The sequence below is a fragment of the Bufo bufo genome, chromosome 1 (genome assembly GCF_905171765.1).
Source record: "Bufo bufo chromosome 1, aBufBuf1.1, whole genome shotgun sequence".
NCBI lineage: Eukaryota > Metazoa > Chordata > Amphibia > Anura > Bufonidae > Bufo > Bufo bufo.
The window spans coordinates 120,316,236-120,338,748 of NC_053389.1; the positions used below are offsets into that span (position 1 = coordinate 120,316,236).

General features: G+C 43.5%; 1 protein-coding gene across 6 annotated transcripts in view; it reads left to right on the forward strand.

Annotated features, from left to right (window-relative positions):
• Positions 1 to 21,651, forward strand: part of LOC120998249 (membrane-spanning 4-domains subfamily A member 4A-like) — a 121,646-nt gene extending 99,995 nt beyond the window's left edge. The window contains exons 5-6 of one of the 6 annotated variants that reach the window (XM_040428899.1): positions 16,004 to 16,123; positions 21,280 to 21,651. In XM_040428899.1, coding sequence (XP_040284833.1) covers positions 16,004 to 16,123; positions 21,280 to 21,387 — 228 coding nt within the window. In that variant the 3' untranslated portion in view covers positions 21,388 to 21,651. The remainder of the gene's footprint in view (positions 1 to 16,003; positions 16,124 to 21,279) is intronic. The other 5 variants (XM_040428858.1, XM_040428891.1, XM_040428866.1 and 2 more) reach the window with 5 other exon arrangements.
• Positions 21,652 to 22,513: the final 862 nt, after the last annotated feature.

The following is a 22,513-nucleotide window of genomic DNA, read 5'->3' on the forward strand; positions in this document are numbered from 1 at the left end:
TATATCACACCCAAAAAATCATGATTTTCACCCGAAAATGTAACAGACAAATTAGTGAAATGACATAAAATAAAATACGTACAAATTAAAAAAAATAAACTTGATTTATGAGGTGGAGGTCCATATGGAGTAGGAGTTTGAGGAGACAATGGATGTAACGGTGTAGGTGGAAGTGGTGGTGGAGGAGGATGAGGTAGCCAACATTGGTTTTTGGTTTTAATTATTATTATTTTTTAAATAGGGTACACACCAAAAGAGTGTGAAATATCCAAAATACAACAATGAGCAATTGCGCTGTAGTATAACAATGGCTGGTATAGGCCGGTATACATGTCTATTCTGCACAAGGTACGGACAAGTCCTGTGGGATCCATGCCTGGTTCATTTTAATGAACGTGAGCTTGTCCACATTGGCTGTGGACAGGCGGCTATGCTTGTTTGTGATAACGCCCCCTGCCGTGCTAAACACACGTTCAGACAATACACTGGCTGCAGGGCAGGCCGGCACCTCCAAGGTGTAAAGGGCAAGTTCAGGCCATGTGCCCAATACGCAGACCCAGAAGTTGAAGGGGGCAGACACGTCATTCAGTATGTGTAGGCGTATGCACACATACTGCTCCACCATGTTGCTGAAATGCTGCCTCCTGCTAAGACGTTCCATATCAGCTGGTGGTGCTGGTTGTTGTGGCATGCTTACAAAGCTTTTACACATTTCAGCCCTGCCTTCTGAGGTGCTGGTGGTGCCCCAGCTGCGTTGGCGACCTATTCCTCCTCCTCTGCCTTCAACTTGTGCTTCCACTGTGCCCCCGCTGTCAGGTGGGAATGCCACCCAGTAATCAGCACAAGTTAGAATGTGGGCAACTCGGCGGTCGTTGCGGTGACACTGCAGCATGTAATCGCTCATGTGTGCCAGGCTGCCCAGAGGCAACGAAAAGCTGTCCTCTGTCAGAGGTGTATTGTCTATGTCCTCTGTATCCCCCCAGCCATGAACCAGTGATAGCCATGAGCTGGTTTGGGTGCCACCCTGCTGTGAACATGGTTCCTCCTCATCCTCCACCTCGTCATCCTCCAGAACTGTGCCCTGGCTGGACAATTGTGTACCTGGCGTTTGTGGGTGCAGGAACCCACCCTCGGAGCCACTTGTGAATGACTGGCCGGAAACCCTATGAAATGATCCCTCTTCCTCCTCTTCCTCCTGTGCCACATCCTCTTCCATCATCGCCAGCAGCATTTTTTCAAGGAGGCATAGAAGTGGGATAGTAATGCTGAGAACGGAGTTATCGGCACTGGCCATATTGGTGGAGTACTCGAAACAGCGCAACAAGGAACACAGGTCTTGCATGGAGGCCCAGTCATTGGTGGTGAAGTGGTGCTGTTCCACAGAGTGACTCACCCATGCGTGCTGCAGCTGAAACTCCACGATCGCCTGCTGCTGCTCGCACAGTCTGGCCAGCATGTGCAAGGTGGAGCACGTCGCATATGAGGCGGTGAGCAGGAAGGCCAAAGTTACGCTGCAGCGCTGACAAGCAAGCAGCAGCAGGGTGAGAACGCCAAAAGCGCGCACAGACGGCCCACACTTTATGCAGCAGCTCTGACATATCGGGGTAATTTTTAAGGAACCTCTGCACCACCAAATTCAGCACATGCGCCAGGCAAGGGATGTGCATCAAACCGGCTAGTCCCAGAGCTGCTACGAGATTTCGCCCATTATCGCACACCACCAGGCCGGGCTTGAGGCTCACTGGCACCAACCAATTATCGGTCTGTTGTTCCATGCCCGTCCACAGCTCCTGCGCGGTGTGGGGTTTGTCCCCCAAACAGATACGTTTTAAAACTGCCTGCTGTCGTTTACACCTGGCTATGCTGAAGTTGGTGGTGAAGGTGTTGCGCTGACCGGATGAGGAGCCGGAAGAGGATGAGGAAGCGGAGTAGTAAATGTCTGTATGTGGGTAAGTAACTGGCTCAATGATAGAAAACAGAGGGTGGTTATTAACGGTACACACTCAGATTGGGTCACTGTCACTAGTGGGGTACCTCAGGGGTCAGTATTGGGCCCTATTCTCTTCAATATATTTATTAAGGATCTTGTAGAAGGCTTGCATAGTAAAGTATCAATTTTCGCAGATGACACTAAACTGTGTAAGGTAATTAACACTGAAGAGGACAGTATACTACTACAGAGGGATCTGCATAGATTGGAGGCTTGGGCAGATAAGTGGCAGGTGAGGTTTAACACTGACAAATGTAAAGTTATGCACATGGGAAGGAAAAATGCAAGTCACCCGTACATACTAAATGGTAAAACACTCGGTAACACTGACATGGAAAAGGATCTTAGAATTTTAATAAACAGCAAACTAAGCTGCAAAAACCAGTGTCAGGCAGCTGCCAAGGCCAATAAGATAATGAGTTGCATCAAAAGGGGCATAGTCCTACCACTTTAAGAACATAGTCCTACCACTTTACAAATCGCTAGTCAGACCACACATGGAGTACTGTGTACAGTTCTGGGCTCCTGTAAACAAAGCAGACATAGCAGAGCTGGAGAGGGTCCAGAGGAGGGCAACTAAAGTAGTAACTGGAATGGGGCAAATAAAGTACCCTGAAAGATTATCAAAATTAGGGTTATTCACTTTAGAAAAAAAAACGACTGAGGGGAGATCTAATTAATATGTATAAATATATCAGGGGTAAGTACAGAGATCTATCCCATCATCTATTTATCCCCAGGACTGTGACTGTGACGAGGGGACATCCTCTGCGTCTGGAGGATAGAAGGTTTGTACACAAACATAGAAAAGGATTCTTTACGGTAAGAGCAGTGAGACTATAGAACTCTCTGCCTGAGGAGGTGGTGATGGTGAGTACAATAAAGGAATACAAGAGGGGCCTGGATACAGTCAGGTCCATAAATATTGGGACAGCAACACAATTCAAACATTTTTGGCTCTATACACCACCACAATGGATTTGAAATGAAACAAACATGATGTGCTTTAACTGCAGACTGTCAGCTTTAATTTGAGGGTATTTACATCCAAATCAGGTGAACGGTGTAGGAATTACAACAGTTTGCATATGTGCCTCCCACTTGTTAAGGGACCAAAAGTAATGGGACAATTGGCTTCTCAGCTGTTCCATGGCCAGGTGTGTGTTTTTCCCTCATTATCCCAATTACAATGAGCAGATAAAAGGTCCAGAGTTCATTTCAAGTCTGCTATTTGCATTTGGAATCTGTTGCTGTCAACTCTCAAGATGAGATCCAAAAAGCTGTCAGGATCAGTGAAGCAAGCCATCATTAGGCTGAAAAAGCACAACAAACCCATCAGAGAGATAGCAAAAACATTAGGCGTGGCCAAAAAACTCTTTGGAACATTCTTAAAAAAGAAGGAATGCAGCGGTGAACTCAGCAACACCAAAAGACCCGGAAGACCATGGAAAATAACTGTGGTGAATGACCGAAGAATTCTTTCCCTGGTGAAGAAAACACCCTTCACAACAGTTGGCCAGATCAAGAACACCCTCCAGGAGGTAGGTGTATGTGTGTCAAAGTCAACAATCAAGAGAAGACTTCACCAGAGTAAATACAGAGGGTTCACCACAAGATGTAAACCATTGGTAAGCCTCAAAAACAGGAAGGCCAGATTAGAGTTTGCCAAACGACATCTAAAAAAGCCTTCACAGTTCTGGAACAACAATCTATGGACAGATGAGACCAAGATCAACTTGTACCAGAGTGATGGGAAGAGAAGAGTATGGAGAAGGAAAGGAACTGCTCATGATCCTAAGCATACCACCTAATCAGTGAAGCATGGTGGTGGTAGTGTCATGGCGTGGGCATGTATGGCTGCAATGGAACTGGTTCTCTTGTATTTATTGATGATGTGACTGCTGACAAAAGCAGCAGGATGAATTCTGAAGTGTTTCGGGCAATATTATCTGCTCATATTTAGCCAAATGCTTCAGAACTCATTGGATGGCGCTTCACAATACAGATGGGCAATGACCCAAAGCATACTGCAAAAGCAACCAAAGAGTTTTTTAAGGGAAAGAAGTGGAATGTTATGCAATGGCCAAGTCAATCACCTGATCTGAATCCGATTGAGCTTGCATTTTACTTGCTGAAGACAAAACTGAAGGGAAAATGCCCCAAGAACAAGCAGGAACTGAAGACAGTTGCAGTAGAGGCGTGGCAGAGCACCACCAGGAATGAAACCCAGCGTCTGGTGATGTCTATGTGTTCCAGACTTTATGACCTGACTGTATATTTCTGGAGCGTAATAATATTACAGGCTATAGCTACTAGAGAGGGGTCGTTGATCCAGGGAGTTAGTCTGATTGCCTGATTGGAGTCGGGAAATAATTTTTTATTGCCCTAAAGTGGGGAAAATTGGCTTCTACCTCACAGTTTTTTTTTTGCCTTCCTTTGGATCAACTTGCAGGATAGCAGGCCGAACTGGATGGACAAATGTCTTTTTTCGGACTTATATACTATGTTACTATGAGACCAGACACACTAGGTGGTTTCATGAAAGCATCTTCTCATCCCCTTTGAGCCATGGTAGAAGAGAGAGCTTTATTCACATTACATTGACTTAAATAGAAGACATGACATCATAAAAGGGGTGTTCCTTAAGTAGAGACTATTGGCTCCTTAACCTGATAGGAGTGGTTTCAGCAACTTCAACTGAGTTCATAGGTATATTTGAAAAATGTAATGTAATCCCCATTTTCCCCCTCCCTTATTGACCTTCTCATACAGATGGTTTGCAGCCATCTAGTGGACAAAAATGTGTACTACAGAATGTTCACACCACATTATATAGAGATATAAAGCCCATCTCTCAAATTGGGCATCGGTGCACTCAATCTCTTCCACTTCTGGGGCAGGGCTAGGTGGATGGCCCTGGAAAACCCTGCTAGCAGAGTCATCAAAAAGCAGAAGAGACTGCTGCATGACTTGGGGCTCAGACTGCTTGGCTGATTTGCAAGGGGGTGAGGAGATAGACTGATGGACATCGGCTGCAGGTGCCAACTCTGGTCTTTAAGCAGGAGACTGGGTCGGAGACAATGTAAAGGAACTGGAGACACTGTCAGCAACCCAATCTACTATCACCTGTACTTCTTCTGGCCTCACCATTCGTAGAGCCGCATTAGACCCGACCAAATACCGCTGAAGGTTCTCTCGCCTACTCACACCTGAGGAAGGTGTTTCACTTGTGCGTGTAGCTGGCACAGATCGACCACATCCTTTCCCTGCAACAGGAGCTCCACCAGCAGCACCACGACCGGGCTACGTCCCTTATTTGACGCTCTCCTCATATTTCTCAAATTTAGGATCTTGCCCAAAATGGGTGTTTTTTTAATAACAGAATAGAACAACAGTATCTAAAGGGTGTATCTCACAATGACAGATGCGGCAAAGGCTGCAAAATTAAGATTTTTGCCCTAAATAGGTGTTTTTTTTATAGCAGAATAGAACCACAGTATCTAAAGGGTGTACCTCACAATGACAGTTGCAGACAAGGCTGTAAATTTAGTTTTCGGCCTAAAATGGGTGTTTTTTTAATAACAGAATAGAACAGCAGTATCTAACGCATGTATCTCACACTGACAGATGCAGCAAAGGCTTCAAATTAAGATTTTGGCACAAAATGGGTGTTTTTTTAAATAAAAGAATAGAACACCAGTATCTAATGCGTGTATCTCACAATGACAAATGTAGCAAGGGCTGCAATATTAAGTACTTTGCCCAAAATAAGTGTTCTTTTAAACCCAGAATATTATTGCTATATTTCAAGATTGTATCTCAAACTGACAGATGCAGACAAAGCCGCAAATTTAGTTTTTTGCCGAAAATGGGTGTTTTTTTAATAACAGAATATGACAGCAGTATATAACGTTTGAATTTCACACGTACAGATGCAGCAAGGGCTGTAAAATTTTGCATTTTGCCCAAAAAGGGTGTTTTTTAAAACCCAGAAAATTATAGCTGTATTTCTAGCTTAAATTGCACACTGACTAATGCGGCAGAGGTCCCAGATGGAGGGTATTGCCAAAAATAGGAGTTTTGTAAAACCCAGAAAATTATTGAAGTATTTCAAGCTTGTTTTTAACAATCACAGATGCAGCAAAGGCTGCAATATTAAGTTCTTTGCCCAAAAAGGGTGTTTTTTTTATAACAGAATATGACAGCAGTATATAACGCTTGAATTTCACACTGACAGATGCAGACAAGGCCGCAAATTAAGTATTTTGCCCAAAATGGGTGTTTTTTTAATACCAGAATAGCACAGCAGTATCTAAAGCGTGTATCTCACACTGACAGATGCAGAAAAGGCCACAAATTAGGTATTTTGCCCAAAATGGGTGTTTTTTTAATAACAGAATAGCACAGCGGTATCTAAAGCGTGTATCTCACAATGACAGATGCTGCAAGGGCTGTAAAATTTATTATTTTGCCCAAAAAGGGTGTTTTTTTAATAACAGAATATGACAGCAGTATATAACACTTGAATTTCACACGTACAGATGCAGCAAGGGCTGTAAAATTTAGTATTTTGGCCCCAAATTATTTTTTTTAAACCCAGGGAACTCCTTGGAGCTGGCTTTGGTGTGCTCGGTCCCTTGCTGCGGTGGGCAGTAGGCGTACTGTCTAGGGGACGGCCGCTCCGCTTTTGCACCCTGCTCCCTCTTCTGCTGTGCTGGTGGCTCTGTGCGACCACCGCCTCTTCCTCCGAACTTCACAGGTCACTCGCATGACCTTGATTCCATGTGGGGTCGAGGACCTCATCGTCCTCCACATCATCTTCCACCCAGTCTTCACCCCTGCCCTCCTTGTCGGTCTGCACACTTTCGAAAGCCACAGCAGTTGGCACCTGTGTTTCGTCATGATCCGAGACGTGCTGCATTGGTCCTCCCATGTACTCATCTTGAAACAAAAGTGGTTGGGTGTCAGCGCAATTAATGCGCTTCTCATCTTGTTTGTGTGGTGCCAAATCAATTAGAAGTATAAGTATGTACGTATCATACTATTTTCATAATGAGACCAGACACACTAGGTGGTTTCATGAAAGCATCTTTTCATATCCTTTGAGCCATGGTAGAAGAGAGAGCTTTATTCACATTACATTGACTTAAATAGCAGACATGACACAGGACCGATGCAAGGATTTTTGTCAACACAAGCGAATCTACATTTTGCCCCCCCCATCATTTCACATTTCTGCCCCTCATGATTCATGTCCATTTCTTGCCCCCCCATCATTTCACATTTCTGCCCCTCATGATTCATATCCATTTCTTGCCCCCCCCCCCCATCATTTCACATTTCTGCCCCTCATGATTCATGTCCATTTCTTGCCCCCCCATCATTTCACATTTCTGCCCCTCATGATTCATGTCCATTTCTTGCCCCCCCCCCCATCATTTCACATTTCTGCCCCTCATAATTCATGTCCATTTCTTGCCCCCCCCATGTGCCAATATCATAGTGCCATCCTCTCCCCCTGCCCCTAATGTGCCAGTATCAAGTGCCTCTCTCCTCCCCCCTCCATGTGCCAGTATCATGGCACCAATAGCCCCCCTATCCCCCTCCCCCGTGGCAGTATAGTAACAGTCTGGTATTTAAAAAACAAACAAACACTTTTATACTTACCTCCGTGTCAGCGATGCGATGCAGGCCTCTTCCTCTTCCTGTGTTCCCAACAACCTCTAGTTCTGAAGATTTGATGCTCGTGTTCTTATTTAGCCTGTTTTTAAGAAAAGTTATGATGGGATTTGAACCCATGACCTTATGTATCAGAGGCAAAGCACTTACCCACACAGTTATGAGAGCTGTATAGCCAGTTAATAAAAAAAATATATATATATATATAAGACTTCTACTGTAGATAACTTTGATACCTTGTGTGCAACCATACACATGACAGTTGCCCCAACACACCCAGCTCTGCTACATCCATACACAGTGTGCTGGGGCAGCTGTCATGTGTATGTACACTAGGTATCAAAGTTATCTACAGTAGAAGTCTTATTTTTTATTTTTTTTTAAGTAACTGGATATACAGCTCTCATAGCTGTGTGGGTAAATGCCTTGCCTCTGATGTGAAAGGTCGCGAGTTCGAATCCCAGGAGAAAGACATGCTAAATGAGATTTAAATACACCACGGTCTCATAGATCAGAGTGTGTGTTGCTGCTGCCTCTGCCTGTCAGCTGCGTGCCGCTCTGTGACTGGCAGCAAGCACTGCACTGACTGAGACAGTGAGGGCCGGGCTGCTCGGCACACAGGCTCAGCGGGGTAAATGTAAGTTAGCAAGTTAATTGTTTTCCGCCCCGGCGCCGCCCCCCCTTCTCTCCGCCCTCAAGCAGCCGCTTGGGCTGCCTTATGATATAGCCGGCCCTGACATGACATCATAAAAGGGGTGTTCCTTAAGTGGAGACTATTGGCTCCTTAACCTGATAGGAGTGGTTTCAGCAACTTCAACTGAGTTAAAACCTAATTCTAATAACATTGTAGTAGCTGAACCAGTTCCCAAAACATTATTCTGGCCATGATGTGATTAATTTCAGACGTTTTCCCGTCAGTTCATTTGATAAAGTCCATCAGTTTCTTCAGATCCTTAGTGATCCTTCCATCAGGGGCAGTGTTGCCCGGAATGTAGATGCAGCAGTTCCTGTAGACCCCTCCTTTTTCTGCTGTCAAGGACCAGTCGGTTCTGTAGAGTCATCACCGAAAAAGAGCTCAGTTGTTCCACCATTCCCTTAACAGCATCACAGATGTAATTCACAAATCTCTGTTGATGACAATAGAGATGTTAATCCAATCTACATTTTTTATTTTATTTTTTATATTACTAATCGTGGGAATTAATGACTCAAATCCTGCAACTATCTGACTTTTAGCTTTAAATTCATCAGAAACTCTTCTCCAGACTCCTATGGCATCCATGTATACACTTGAGTCAAAGGATGTAGGAATGACCTCCTTAGTCTTGACCGGACATTGTTTTTGCCTACTGATTTGATCCCACTCAGGAGGTGAGAATAGAACAAATGGCATCAGAACTTGATCAGGACTTGATCAGGGTACATTGGACACTTCATTCTACCTGCATCCTGGTTCGGAGTTTCAAATCTCCACACAATCACCAGATATCTGTGTTTATAAACCAACTGTCAGGAACTATCAGAGTCACTACTTGTCTTCTTCAGCTGAATTGAGTAAGAACAATATCCTGGAGGGAAAACACCAAAGGGCTTTCCTGTATAAAATCCTGTCTCTAAGGCCAGTTTGTCATATTATTTTTAATTTGGCCAAATATTTAATGCCAATTATAAGTAAGGATGTAGGAGCCACAGATGCAACTGAACTTTGAGGTTTCTCCCTTTCCAACATTCTAAATTTGCCTAGGGGATCTTTGGCACTTACACATGCTCCTAAAAAATTTTTTTCCCGAATCCTGTTGGATAGGATTTCTAATGGACAGGAACAGAGGATTACACTCATTATGTTTACAACTGTTTGGTGGTGTTCCCTTCAGGACAGTCATCCTTTGCGACAAACCTTCACCTTTACTGACTCTAGAGGTAGTGTCCACTGGTTTATATTCCCAACACTTCAGACTAGTGCTCCATTCTGTTAATCTCCACTATCCACAGTTGGTATGGTCATATCTAAACACAATTACCATAGACTGGGTCAGTTCCAGTCACACAGATGGACTTATCAGATCAAAACCAAGTGTCCTATCTGTCATCTGTCTTACAGTCCACTAGACTGCAAAAGTCAACTCATTTGTTTCTGACTCATCTTGATAATATAACACAGTTGGAATTTGATTTGAACTCACAACCATCTATAGTGGTTAAGTTTCTTGTCTTTAATGTGGATGGTTGTGAGTTCAAATCCTCACAGAAACATTAAAAAAATAGAGTCTAAATTAGTGACCATGCTTAGGAATGCCCCTTTCACTTTCATAACACTGACTCCATATATGGACAGAGCAGGGACTCCTAAAGTTGGAAATTCCCCACTCTGGGGCCCTGTTTGAGCATAGGGGAAGCAAGCAGGGCCTGGAACAGAAGAAAAGTGGACGAGGCCTTCCTTGTGCTCCGGGCCGCAGCTGCGTGGTCTGCTTAAATTGGCAGTATGCCACCCTCAATAAGAAAGGATCTTCTGGCCCACCAGAGATCATATATTACACACCAGCATATGTAGTGCCCTGGGTTACTTTGAAGTCTGGACATTTTCCCCTATGCAAAATTAAAACTTCTTACCTTATTTCTCTTGAAAGGTTTAACTTGCACTGTATAATACTGCTTAAATGCATTTTATATGTATTTTGTGATGTATATCCTGTTCATTTGCACTGTATTTGTGAGGCTCTGTGGAAAGGGTTAATAAATACTGAGAGACTTTTGGGACTTTAAATGAGAAGTTGGTAATTTTCCACTGCAGCCATAGAGTTTAAAAAAAGAGTATGTTTTGGAGGGAATAACCCAGACTTGTTTACCATGAAAACTAGACAGACTGACCTTTTGAGTGTCTGGTTAAGGGCTCTTTCACACTTGCGTTCTTGTCTTCCGGCATAGAGTTCCGTCGTCGGGGCTCTATGCCGGAAGAATCCTGATCAGGATTATCCTAATGCATTCTGAATGGAGAGAAATCCGTTCAGGATGCATCAGGATGTCTTCAGTTCCGGAACGGAGCGTTTTTTGGCCGGAGAAAATACCGCAGCATGCTGCGCTTTTTGCTCCGGCCAAAAATCCGGAACACTTGCCGCAAGGCCGGATCCGGAATTAATGCCCATTGAAAGGCATTGATCCGGATCCGGCCTTAAGCTAAACGTCGTTTCGGCGCATTGCCGCATCCGACATTTAGCTTTTTCAGAGTGGTTACCATGGCTGCCGGGACGCTAAAGTCCTGGCAGCCATGGTAAAGTGTAGTGGGGAGCGGGGAGCAGTGTACTTACCGTCCGTGCGGCTCCCCGGGCGCTCCAGAGTGACGTCAGGGCGCCCCAAGCTCATGGATCATGTGATCACATGGATCACGTCATCCATGCGCATGGGGCGCTCTGACGTCATTCTGGAGCGCCCAGGGAGCCGCACGGACTGTAAGTATACCGCTCCCCCGCTCCCCACTACTACTATGGCAACCAGGACTTTAATAGCGTCCTGGGTGCCATAGTAACACTGAACGCATTTGGAAGACGGTTCCGTCTTCAAATGCTTTCAGTACACTTGCGTTTTTCCGGATCCGGAGTGTAATTCCGGCAAGTGGAGTACACGCCGGATCCGGACAACGCAAGTGTGAAAGAGGCCTTAGTTCTGATGTTATGTCTGGAAACTTGTTTTTGTCTAGAAAAACCGTTGTGTCATTGCCATTGAGTATCATTGAAGCTCCAATGTAAGTCTATGAGAGACGAGGGTTGAAACAATGTATCTGCTTGTGCTGAGCTTATCCACTCCACCCCTCCCACTAGAAGGTTCCAGTCTATCTAGAAATGGTATATAAGGAAAGCAGTCAGAGCCCCTAGTGTTCTGCAGGGACCAGTGTTTGGAGAGGGAGACTGATGTCCGATTTCATGAGTGACCAGAAGAAGACACTGAGATGGGGATGCTGAGCCACAGACCATGGGTCACAAGCCCTGTGACCAAGGAGCCACCCGGACTACTGAGCGACAGACTGTGGGCCTTTGTCCAGGGTACCAGTCTTCTGAAGAGAGAGAGGGACAGCTAGCTCAAGCCTTTATTCAGAATCATAACCTTCTTCTGCCAGGGAGGAGACTGGAGAAGCCAGCCCTGTGCCTTGCCTGTATTGTTTTGCACCTGAATTCCTCCAATAAAGAAGCACCCTGGTTTACTGCAGACCCTTACTTATTTCCCATTGGGGTGCACCATGCCTTACCATGCCTTCCGGAGAGCAGCAACATGTTTTGACACCTCGACAGTGTCCAGGGGACCCAGCGTAGCGTTGGGGCCACCCCAAACCCTTCCACTGCACAAAATACTAAAAGGATAAAAGCTGTACAAATGTACTTAGTATAAGTATACTGTATCACCAAATATGGAAGTTACCAACCAGTATAAGGTATAATTGTAAGTTTGGGCTCGACCCACACCTCAGAACCTGTAAGTTTTGCACAACGGCTTCTTTCATGGTATTTAGGTATTTGTTTTAAGTATCTGCATCATATAGAAATCTATGCCAAATGCTTAAAGAGGACATTTCATCTGTTTTACTTATAGGAGCTAAATACCTGTACTTGCGGGGTTCCCCCCGCTGATGCTGCCACCCAGTTATATTTTTTTTTAAACATCGCCCATACGCCCCACTGCGCCCGCCTGAAGTTCTTGCGCTCAGTATGTAAATACTGAGCATAGGAACAGAGAGGAAGAAACACCAGGGTTTCTCAATGGGCGTCTCCTTCTCCCTGGCTGTGCCGCGATCCAATCACAGCAGAGAGCATCACAGCCAGGGAGAAGGTGAGCTTTTTTTTTCTCCCTGGCTGTGACTCTCTCCGCTGTGATTGGATCGTGGAATAGATAGGGATAAGGAGACGCCCATTGAGAAACCCTGGCGTCTCCTCTTCCCTGTTCCGATGCTCAGTATTAACATACTGAGCAGGAAAATTACAGGGGGGCACAGCGGGGCATAGGAGCGATGTTTAAAAAAAAACGGGTGGCAGCATCAGCGGGGGTACCCCGCAAGTACAGGTATTTAACTCCTATAAGTAAAACTGATGAATTGAAAGGTCCTCTTTAAAGGCTATGTACATCTTTGGTGAAATTTTTTTTTCTTATTGCATTGTACTCATTTTGAGCTAACAAATCTTTTTTTCAATTGGTCTTTATTAATGCACCATTCCTTACCATGCCTTCTGGAGAGCAGCAACATGTTTTGACACCTCGACAGTGTCCGGGGGACCCAGCGTAGCATTGGGGCCACCCCAAACCCGGCCACTGCAATTTGGCGTCACGCAGAGCCGTTTTACATGCATAACTTTGAGTTTATCTAGTAGCTGGTTCTGATTTTCTCTCTGCTCTGTCAGACAGGGAGCTGAAGGACTCCTTATCTCTGATCTCAGACCTTATAAACACATTATGGAAAAATTCTTATTTTACTGATGTGGCTTAAATCAGCACAAAGTGAAAGTACCATTTACAGAGCTAGAAAAGCAGTTAACCCCTTTGTAACAGCTCAATATTTTTTAATAAAGACCAATTGAAAAAATTATTTTTAGCCCAAATTGAGTACCATGCAATCATGAAAAATACCACCCCAAAGTGTACATAGCCTTTAATCTATATATTTTTAGGTAACACAGTTGTAATTAGAGGTGGGACGACGAATCCGTGGAATCCACGAATCCCTCGAATCTTGTTGGATTCATGTGATTCATGGACTCGAATCCCAACGTAATGAATCCAACGAATCCCAGCGGGGACCGGTGCAGTCCCTGTATTCTAATGCACCGGCCCCGCTCACTGTTGTATAATCTTATCTAACCTGTAGGCATTGTTAAGATATAATAATCACGTGTAATCCATCTGTATTACTTACAACATTAAGTTCTGTAGCAGAGAGGAGGGAGGAGATAGGCCGGGAGGGCGGGCGGCGCATCACTCACTACGTCATGTGCCTGCTCCGCCCACTTTATGAATGAAGCAGGCGGCACAGACGCGTGACGTAGTGAGTGACGCGCCGCCTGCCCGCCCTCCCTCCCGGCCTGCCTTCTCCATTCTTTCTGCTACGGAACTTAATGTTGAAAGTAATACAGATGGATTACACATGATTATTATATCTTAACAATGCCTACAGGTTAGATAAGATTATACAACAGTGAGCGGGGCCGGTGCATTAGAATACAGGGACTGCACCGGTCCCCACTGTCATTCCTAATCCAGATGCTGGCCCCCAGCCCCTGCATTGGGGGTCATTCACACTGCAGGGACACTGTTATGGGGGGATCTGTGGATGGCACATAGCATAAGATGCTATATATGTGTCATCCACAGATCCCCCCATCACAGTACCATGCAGAGATCCCCATAACAGTGCCATTCAGAGATCTACCATAACAGTGCCATCCAGATATCCCCCATAACAGTGCCATCCAGATATCCCCCATAACAGTGCCATCCAGATATCCCCATAACAGTGCCATCCAGAGATCCCCCATAACAGTGCCATCCAGAGATTCCCCATAATAGTGCCATCCACAGATCCCCATAACAGTGCCATCCACAGATCCCCCATAACAGTGCCATCAACAGATCCCCCCATAACAGTGCCATCCACAGATCCCCCATAACAGTGCCATCCACAGATCCCCCCCATAGCAGTGTCATCCACAGATCCCCCCCATAAGTGTTTGGATCACTTACACCGTTCACACAATTCTTATGTACAGGATTCGTAGGATTCGAGATTCGAAAGATTCGATATATATTCGAGAATCGATTCGGATTCAAAATAAATTGGATTCGTCCCACCTCTAGTTGTAATGTTTTGCATTGTAGTGTAGTTAGCAAGACTTTTCAAGACAGGTGGAAAACTTAATAGGGGTCATTTTAAAAAAAATGGTGTAAAAAAAGTAATTTTCAATCTAGGAGCAGACTATCAGAGGATGGGCATAATTTATGAGGAGGTATGCTCATCATAAATTAGACACATTCTCCGGCAGAACAGAGACTATAAAAGACCAGCATTTTATAAATGACCCCCCTTCTCCTGCAGTCATACTGCCTTCCATTTGCCCTCTTGCCCTCTACTTCTTGCTAACATACATTCAGGAAAAGAGAGGGTAAAAGGAATGGCATCACACATCTCTTCAGGATCAGACGACACAAGGTTTGTTTGTAGTCTGTAACCATATACACTCACCTAAAGAATTATTAGGAACACCATACTAATACGGTGTTGGACCCCCTTTTGCCTTCAGAACTGCCTTAATTCTACGTGGCATTGATTCAACAAGGTGCTGATAGCATTCTTTAGAAATGTTGGCCCATATTGATAGGATAGCATCCTGCAGTTGATGGAGATTTGAGGGATGCACATCCAGGGCACGAAGCTCCCGTTCCACCACATCCCAAAGATGCTCTATTGGGTTGAGATCTGGTGACTGTGGGGGCCATTTTAGTACAGTGAACTCATTGTCATGTTCAAGAAACCAATTTGAAATGATTCGAGCTTTGTGGCATGGTGCATTATCCTGCTGGAAGTAGCCATCAGAGGATGGATACATGTTCTCATTCTGTTTACGCCAAATTCGGACTCTACCATTTGAATGTCTCAACAGAAATCGAGACTCATCAGACCAGGCAACATTTTTCCAGTCTTCAACAGTCCAATTTTGGTGAGCTTGTGCAAATTGTAGCCTCTTTTTCCTATTTGTAGTGGAGATGAATGGAACCCGGTGGGGTCTTCTGCTGTTGTAGCCCATCCGCCTCTAGGTTGTGCGTGTTGTGGCTTCACAAATGCTTTGCTGCATACCTCGGTTGTAACGAGTGGTTATTTCAGTCAACGTTGCTCTTCTATCAGCTTGAATCAGTCGGCCCATTCACCTCTGACCTCTAGCATCCACAAGGCATTTTTGCCCACAGGACTGCCGCATACTGGATGTTTTTCCCTTTTCACACCATTCTTTGTAAACCCTAGAAATGGTTGTGTGTGAAAATCCCAGTAACTGAGCAGATTGTGAAATACTCAGACCGGCCCGTCTGGCACCAACAACCATGCCACGCTCAAAATTGCTTAAATCACCTTTCTTTCCCATTCTGACATTCAGTTTGGAGTTCAGGAGATTGTCTTGACCAGGACCACACCCCTAAATGCATTGAAGCAACTGCCATGTGATTGGTTGACTAGATAATTGCATTAATGAGAAATAGAACAGGTGTTCCTAATAATTCTTTAGGTGAGTGTAGACACGTAAGTCTGCATAAAAGTTGTACTGTAAATTTGTAACCTAATCTATTGCTTTTTATCTCTTTCAGCCTGTTTATAATGGTGTTGCTGCATTTATTTTAATGCTTTTTACGCTGATCTTTTGCATTACCATATCCACAAGTGTGTTTGCATGCAGAACTGCCTGCCGATCCTCTTTTCATGAAAATGTAAGCTACTTATTTTATAGCCTATTGCATTCACTAAACAGGCTTTGTATAATGCCTATTTATCCTGAGGGTGCAATGACATGGCTTGGTTGTGGGTGCTGTGGTCGAGTACCTGGCGGCCAATTTGGCTGCAGCTGCCTCTTATTTAGCTAATAAAGACTGCACAGTATAGTCGGCCTGACTTGTTAATGGCTGCGCAGCACCTTCAATACCATTCGGCCATTAATAATGCAGGCCAGCAATACAGTGCAGTCTTCATTAGTTAAATAGGAGGCAACTGCAGCCATGCTAAATGGCCACGCGGTACTCGACCACAGCACAGACACTTCCTGAACACCCCACAACCGGGCGAGGAATAGTGACTAAAGAGTTAGGTCTCAGGCACACACAAAGCCATGTACACATACCTTGCACAGTGGCAGAGTGAGAAATTACAGTATGTTGCCTCTTGGACACTACATGCACTGCTGTATAATTCATGTAAACCATGTTTTCTTACAATATACATTCATATTATAGAAGTGGACTTGAGGCTTTGGATACACTTGTAGGCTTGAATGGAATTTAAAGTGCCTCCATAAGTGGCTTCTTTACTGTAACTGAGATAAGCGTGGGCCTGGACTAGCTTAGGCTTTGAACTGAGGTGTTCTTAATTGCTGGAGCCAGGGAAGTAGCTATAGGTGGTGCAGAGGTTGCAGTCGCTACTGGGCCCAGGAGCCTGAGGATGCCCAAAGACCTTTGTGCCGCATAATAAAACTCCAGTATGCATGCTGGTCAAGTTACACCTCTGGCTGGAGGGAAGGAGTTAGGTCAAGAATTTGTCATGGGGGGGGCATTTCACTTTTTGCCTCAGACAGTGCGAAGGCTATGTGCTTCCCTGCGCCGGTCCACAAAGCACTGAGGAAAGGTGGGCCCAAGCTGAACTACTGCACCAGGGCCCATGAGCCTTTAGCTACGCCCCTGGCTGGAGCTAAATTGTATTTCAAAGTAATGCAAAACCAGTGGTTGGGTTGGGTGAGAGAGGGTTTCACTGCTGAGGCTGGGTCACAAGCTGTCAGGATACTGGGAGAAGCAGATGTGCAGAGTAATCTGAGATATATATATACAGGTTCTTCTAAAAAAAATTGCATATTGTGATAAAGTTCATTATTTTCTGTAATGTACTGATAAACATTAGACTTTCATATATTTTAGATTCATTACACACAACTGAAGTAGTTCAAGCCTTTTCTTGTTTTAATATTGATGATTTTGGCATACAGCTCATGAAAACCCCAAATTCCTAGCTAAAAAAATTAGCATATTTCATCCGACCAATAAAAGAAAAGTGTTTTTAATACAAAAAAAGTCAACCTTCAAATAATTAAGTTCAGTTATGCACCCAATACTTGGTCGGGAATCCTTTTGCAGAAATGACTGCTTCAATGCGGCGTGGCATGGAGGCAATCAGCCTGTGGCACTGCTGAGGTGTTATGGAGGCCCAGGATGCTTCGATAGCGGCCTTAAGCTCATCCAGAGTGTTGGGTCTTGCGTCTCTCAACTTTCTCTTCCCAATATCCCACAGATTCTCTATGGGGTTCAGGTCAGGAGAGTTGGCAGGCCAATTGAGCACAGTAATACCATGGTCAGTAAACCATTTACCAGTGGTTTTGGCACTGTGAGCAGGTGCCAGGTCGTGCTAAAAAATGAAATCTTCATCTCCATAAAGCTTTTCAGCAGATGGAAGCATGAAGTGCTCCAAAATCTCCTGATAGCTAGCTGCATTGACCCTGCCCTTGATAAAACACAGTGGACCAACACCAGCAGCTGACATGGCACCCCAGACCATCACTGACTGTGGGTACTTGACACTGGACTTCAGGCATTTTGGCATTTCCCTCTCCCCAGTCTTCCTCCAGACTCTGGCACCTTGATTTCCGAATGACATGCAAAATTTGCTTTCATCTGAAAAAAGTACTTTGGACCACTGAGTAACAGTCCAGTGCTGCTTCTCTGTAGCCCAGGTCAGGCGCTTCTGCCGCTGTTTCTGGTTCAAAAGTGGCTTGACCTGGGGAATACGGCACCTGTAGCCCATTTCCTGCACACGCCTGTACACGGTGGCTCTGGATGTTTCTACTCCAGACTCAGTCCACTGCTTCCGCAGGTCCCCCAAGGTCTGGAATCGGTCCTTCTCCACAATCTTCCTCAGGGTCCGGTCACCTCTTCTCGTTGTGCAGCGTTTTCTGCCACACTTTTTCCTTCCCACAGACTTCCCACTGAGGTGCCTTAATACAGCACTCTGGGAACAGCCTATTCGTTCAGAAATTTCTTTCTGTGTCTTACCCTCTTGTTTGAGGGTGTCAATGATGGCCTTCTGGACAGCAGTCAGGTCGGCAGTCTTACCCATGATTGCGGTTTTGAGTAATGAACCAGGCTGGGAGTTTTTAAAAGCCTCAGGAATCTTTTGCAGGTGTTTAGAGTTAATTAGTTGATTCAGATGATTAGGTTAATAGCTTGTTTAGAGAACCTTTTCATGATATGCTAATTTTTTGAGATAGGAATTTTGGGTTTTCATGAGCTGTATGCCAAAATCATCAATATTAAAACAAGAAAAGGCTTGAACTACTTCAGTTGTGTGTAATGAATCTAAAATATATAAAAGTCTAATGTTTATCAGTACATTACAGAAAATAATGAACTTTATCACAATATGCTAATTTTATAATAAGAACCTGTATATATATATATATATATATATATATATATATATAGAAAGACGAAAATCGGACAGCACTCCAAGTAAAAAAGCAATAGATGTTTATTCACCCATGTGGAATGGCAACGTTTCAGCTCATACAAGAGCCTTTCTCAAGCTTGAGAAAGGCTCGTGTATGAGCTGAAACGTTTCCATTCCACATGGGTGAATAAACATCTATTGCTTTTTTACTTGGAGTGCTGTCCGATTTTCGTCTTTCTACATATGGGGTAAGCAGCTTTAGCCCTGGACCTAGCACCCGCCAGCATTTGTTTCTCCAGTGCCGCCATCATTTTCCTTTTTTATATATATATATATATATATATATGTTAGACATTTTTATATAGCAAATGTTAATACACCCAAAGACCTTACAGAACTTTATTCTATTGTGCATTCAATGTACGAAATACTGAAAAGTGACATGATCATCAGCAGAAGATAAGTTCATTTGGAAACACAAGGTTTTTCTAAGCTGTAAACTAAATAATAATCAAAAACAAGAAAATACATTTTATATGGATGTACATGACTATATAGGCAGGGCATCGGGGCTTTACTGGCATTACTGCAGTCAGGGGCATGGGCTTAGCCATCCTCAGTCCAGTGAATACTGATGACGCTACAGTATTTAGACTTTCCTTTCAATGACGGTTAAGGGGGGCGGGGGTCTCTCCCGGCACACAGGGGGCCATTTATTAAGACTGGTGTTTTAGACCCCGGTCTTAATAAAGCCCCATAGCTGGCAGTGGATCCGCCAAAGTTATGAAGCTGGCTTACTTTAAGACCATTCTCTGCGCCTAAAACATAGAAAAGTATAGAAAGTGATGTATGAGACAGGCCTGCCGGCCCATCCCCTTCCCCGCCCACAATTTTAGACCTGGCGTGAGCAGGGAAAAGTTGCAGATTGCATCGTATTTCAATATAATCAATGACCCCATAGACTTTTAGTAACTAATTAATTTTATGTGTCTGGTGGGATTTGAACCCCTAACCTACTGCATGGCAGTTAGATTTACGCTTACCGTATATTATAAACCTGAATATTAATATTTTCAAAAAAGTTGCTAAGTAGAATTACTGTTTTCTTCACAGGCATAATATTAAATAAATCATATGTAACTGAAATGAAGGGAAAAACAATTTTGCCATTTTTATTTAAACTGTTTATCAATCACCATAAATAATGTGGTTTTTTATATTGTAAGAGTTTATTATTATGATTACAGGGATACCAAATACTGTTTGTGATATTTAATAGTAAATATGTTATATAATCACATTTATTGTAATAGTTTTTGCAGAAAAATTAAGTTTTACCATGAGCAAAAAACACTGGAAAATAAAAGTAAATTTTTTTTTTGTCTCCTATGATTTTATTAGGAAATTATTTCACAGGTCTTTGCTGGAAATTGAACCAAAGCCTATACCAGCAAGTCTAACCATAATACTACATGATTACACATGCATAGTAAAGTTATGTAGTCTAGTGGTAGCGTACTGCCTACCGTTTTAAAGGTCTGGGATTCAATTCCCAGCAGAGGCCTGTGTAATAGCCTTTAGCAAATAAAAGTTATGTCAGAAAACGTTAACTATTTGTTTATGGTAAAGGATACATTTTTCTGCAGTTATTGTTAATAAAAACACTGAAAATAACGGAGCAAAAACCATTACAATAAATGCATTTTTGTAACATGCTTACTGTTAAATATCACAAAACAGTATTTGTTATCCCAGTGATTATAATAGTCCACAAAATATAATAAACACATTATTTATGGTGATCGGTAAACAGTAGAGATGAGCGAATTTCATATTTTGAAATTCGTTCACGCTTCGTTTGGTGGTAAAAGCAGAATTGCGTTTTGTATTCCATTACCACGGACCATAACGCAATTCTATGACAGAATCCATAACTGAATGCCTTTAGAGGCATTCCGTTATTCATTCCGTCATAATAGAAGTCTATGGGCTGCAAAACAGATCCGTCCCGTTTACGTTATGCAGGGGAGTCCGTTATGCAGGCCATAGACTACTATTATGAATGATTGAATAATGGAATGCCTCTAAAGGCATTCCATCATAGAATTGCGTTATGGTCCATGGTAACAAAATCCATAAGACAATTCTGCTTTTACCACCAAACGAAGTGTGAGCGAATTTCATAGCATGAAATTCGCTCATCTCTAGTAAACAGCGTAAATAAAAATGTCTTGTTTTTTTCCCTTCATTAAACTCATTATTACAGTTGGTAGAAGTTAAAATGGCATGACGCAAAAAAGAAAAAAGTTATGGCTGGTATGGGTGGGGGGCATATAGATTGCCTGTAAAGAGCCCTGAAATTCCTGAAGGCAGCCCTGTATATAGGTAATGTTAATCAAATGGTACTTCACTTGTACAATAAAAACTTGTTTTATTTCAGATTGTAGTCATCTATCAAACCACATCTTTGAACGCATCTGATGCAAACAGAGATGTTCCTCTTGACTCCACAGCAGCCTTGACGTCTGACTTAAAGGCACAGACATGAAGTCATTCGTTTATGTAATATACTGTAACCACTGCAAGAAGAATACATTTAAAGGGGTTGTGCCTCAAATATAATTGTATCTCGCCCAACAAATATAATTGTATCCCGCTGTTATATCGATTGCCTCAAATACTGCCATTTATTAAAACTGCCTTATTCTAAAGTTATTAGCCTATCATTGCACCCTGCGGCAAATCTGTGTTGATATTCATTTGCTGTTGATAATGTCCTGCACTGGAGGCTTGTAATGTAGGAAGTAGAAAGCGTCACTGGTAAGACAAAGGGGCGTGGTTAGTGTCACATGATCTGCTGATGTCAGGACACAGCTCGCTGCCCTAAGGCTGTGATGGCTAACCTCTGGCACTCCAGTTGTGGTAAAACTACGACTCCCAAGATCTACGCTTGCTTGTCTGTTCTCAGAACTCCATAGAAATGAATGAAGCATGCTGGGAGTCGTCATTTTACCACAGCTGGAGTGCCGGTGGTTAGCCATCACTGCCCTAAGGCAAGATCAAATCGCACATGACAAACCAGGAACAGGAAGTTGGATTCAAGCGTAGGGGATAAGAGAAAACCATAAATGAGGTGCATTTGAAAAAACAAACTTTGCAAGGTGGAATGGGAACTAGAGTCATTGATGAAAATACACTTTTTTCAAGGCCCAATATATAACTTTTCAAACTTTATTTTAATAAGAAGCATGGAGAGAATTTATCGTTTTACCCATGCCAGTTTTCTGGTGCAAAAAAAGTTGCAAACCCTGTGTAAACACCATTGCAACAAAATGTTTTGCATGTGCTGTTTCTATCTGACTTCAAAGGGGGAGTGTTGAGGGCCTGGCCAGCACATTTATCTTCAGTCAAGCCACTTTTCTGGCATGAATGAAGACAGAAACATACAACTGGGAGGCTGCCGTAGATTTCTGTCTGGTGCATGTCCTACTGGAGGATACGTCAAATCTAGGACGAGGCATAAATTAGACACATCCTCCAGTTGCGAAGAGGAAATCACCAGTGAAGAAAAATACGGTCTTGATACATGCCCCTATACAGATACTGTATATTCTTAAACATATACTATTACTGCCACACATGTGTTATGTTAGATCCCTGACCAAACAACTTTA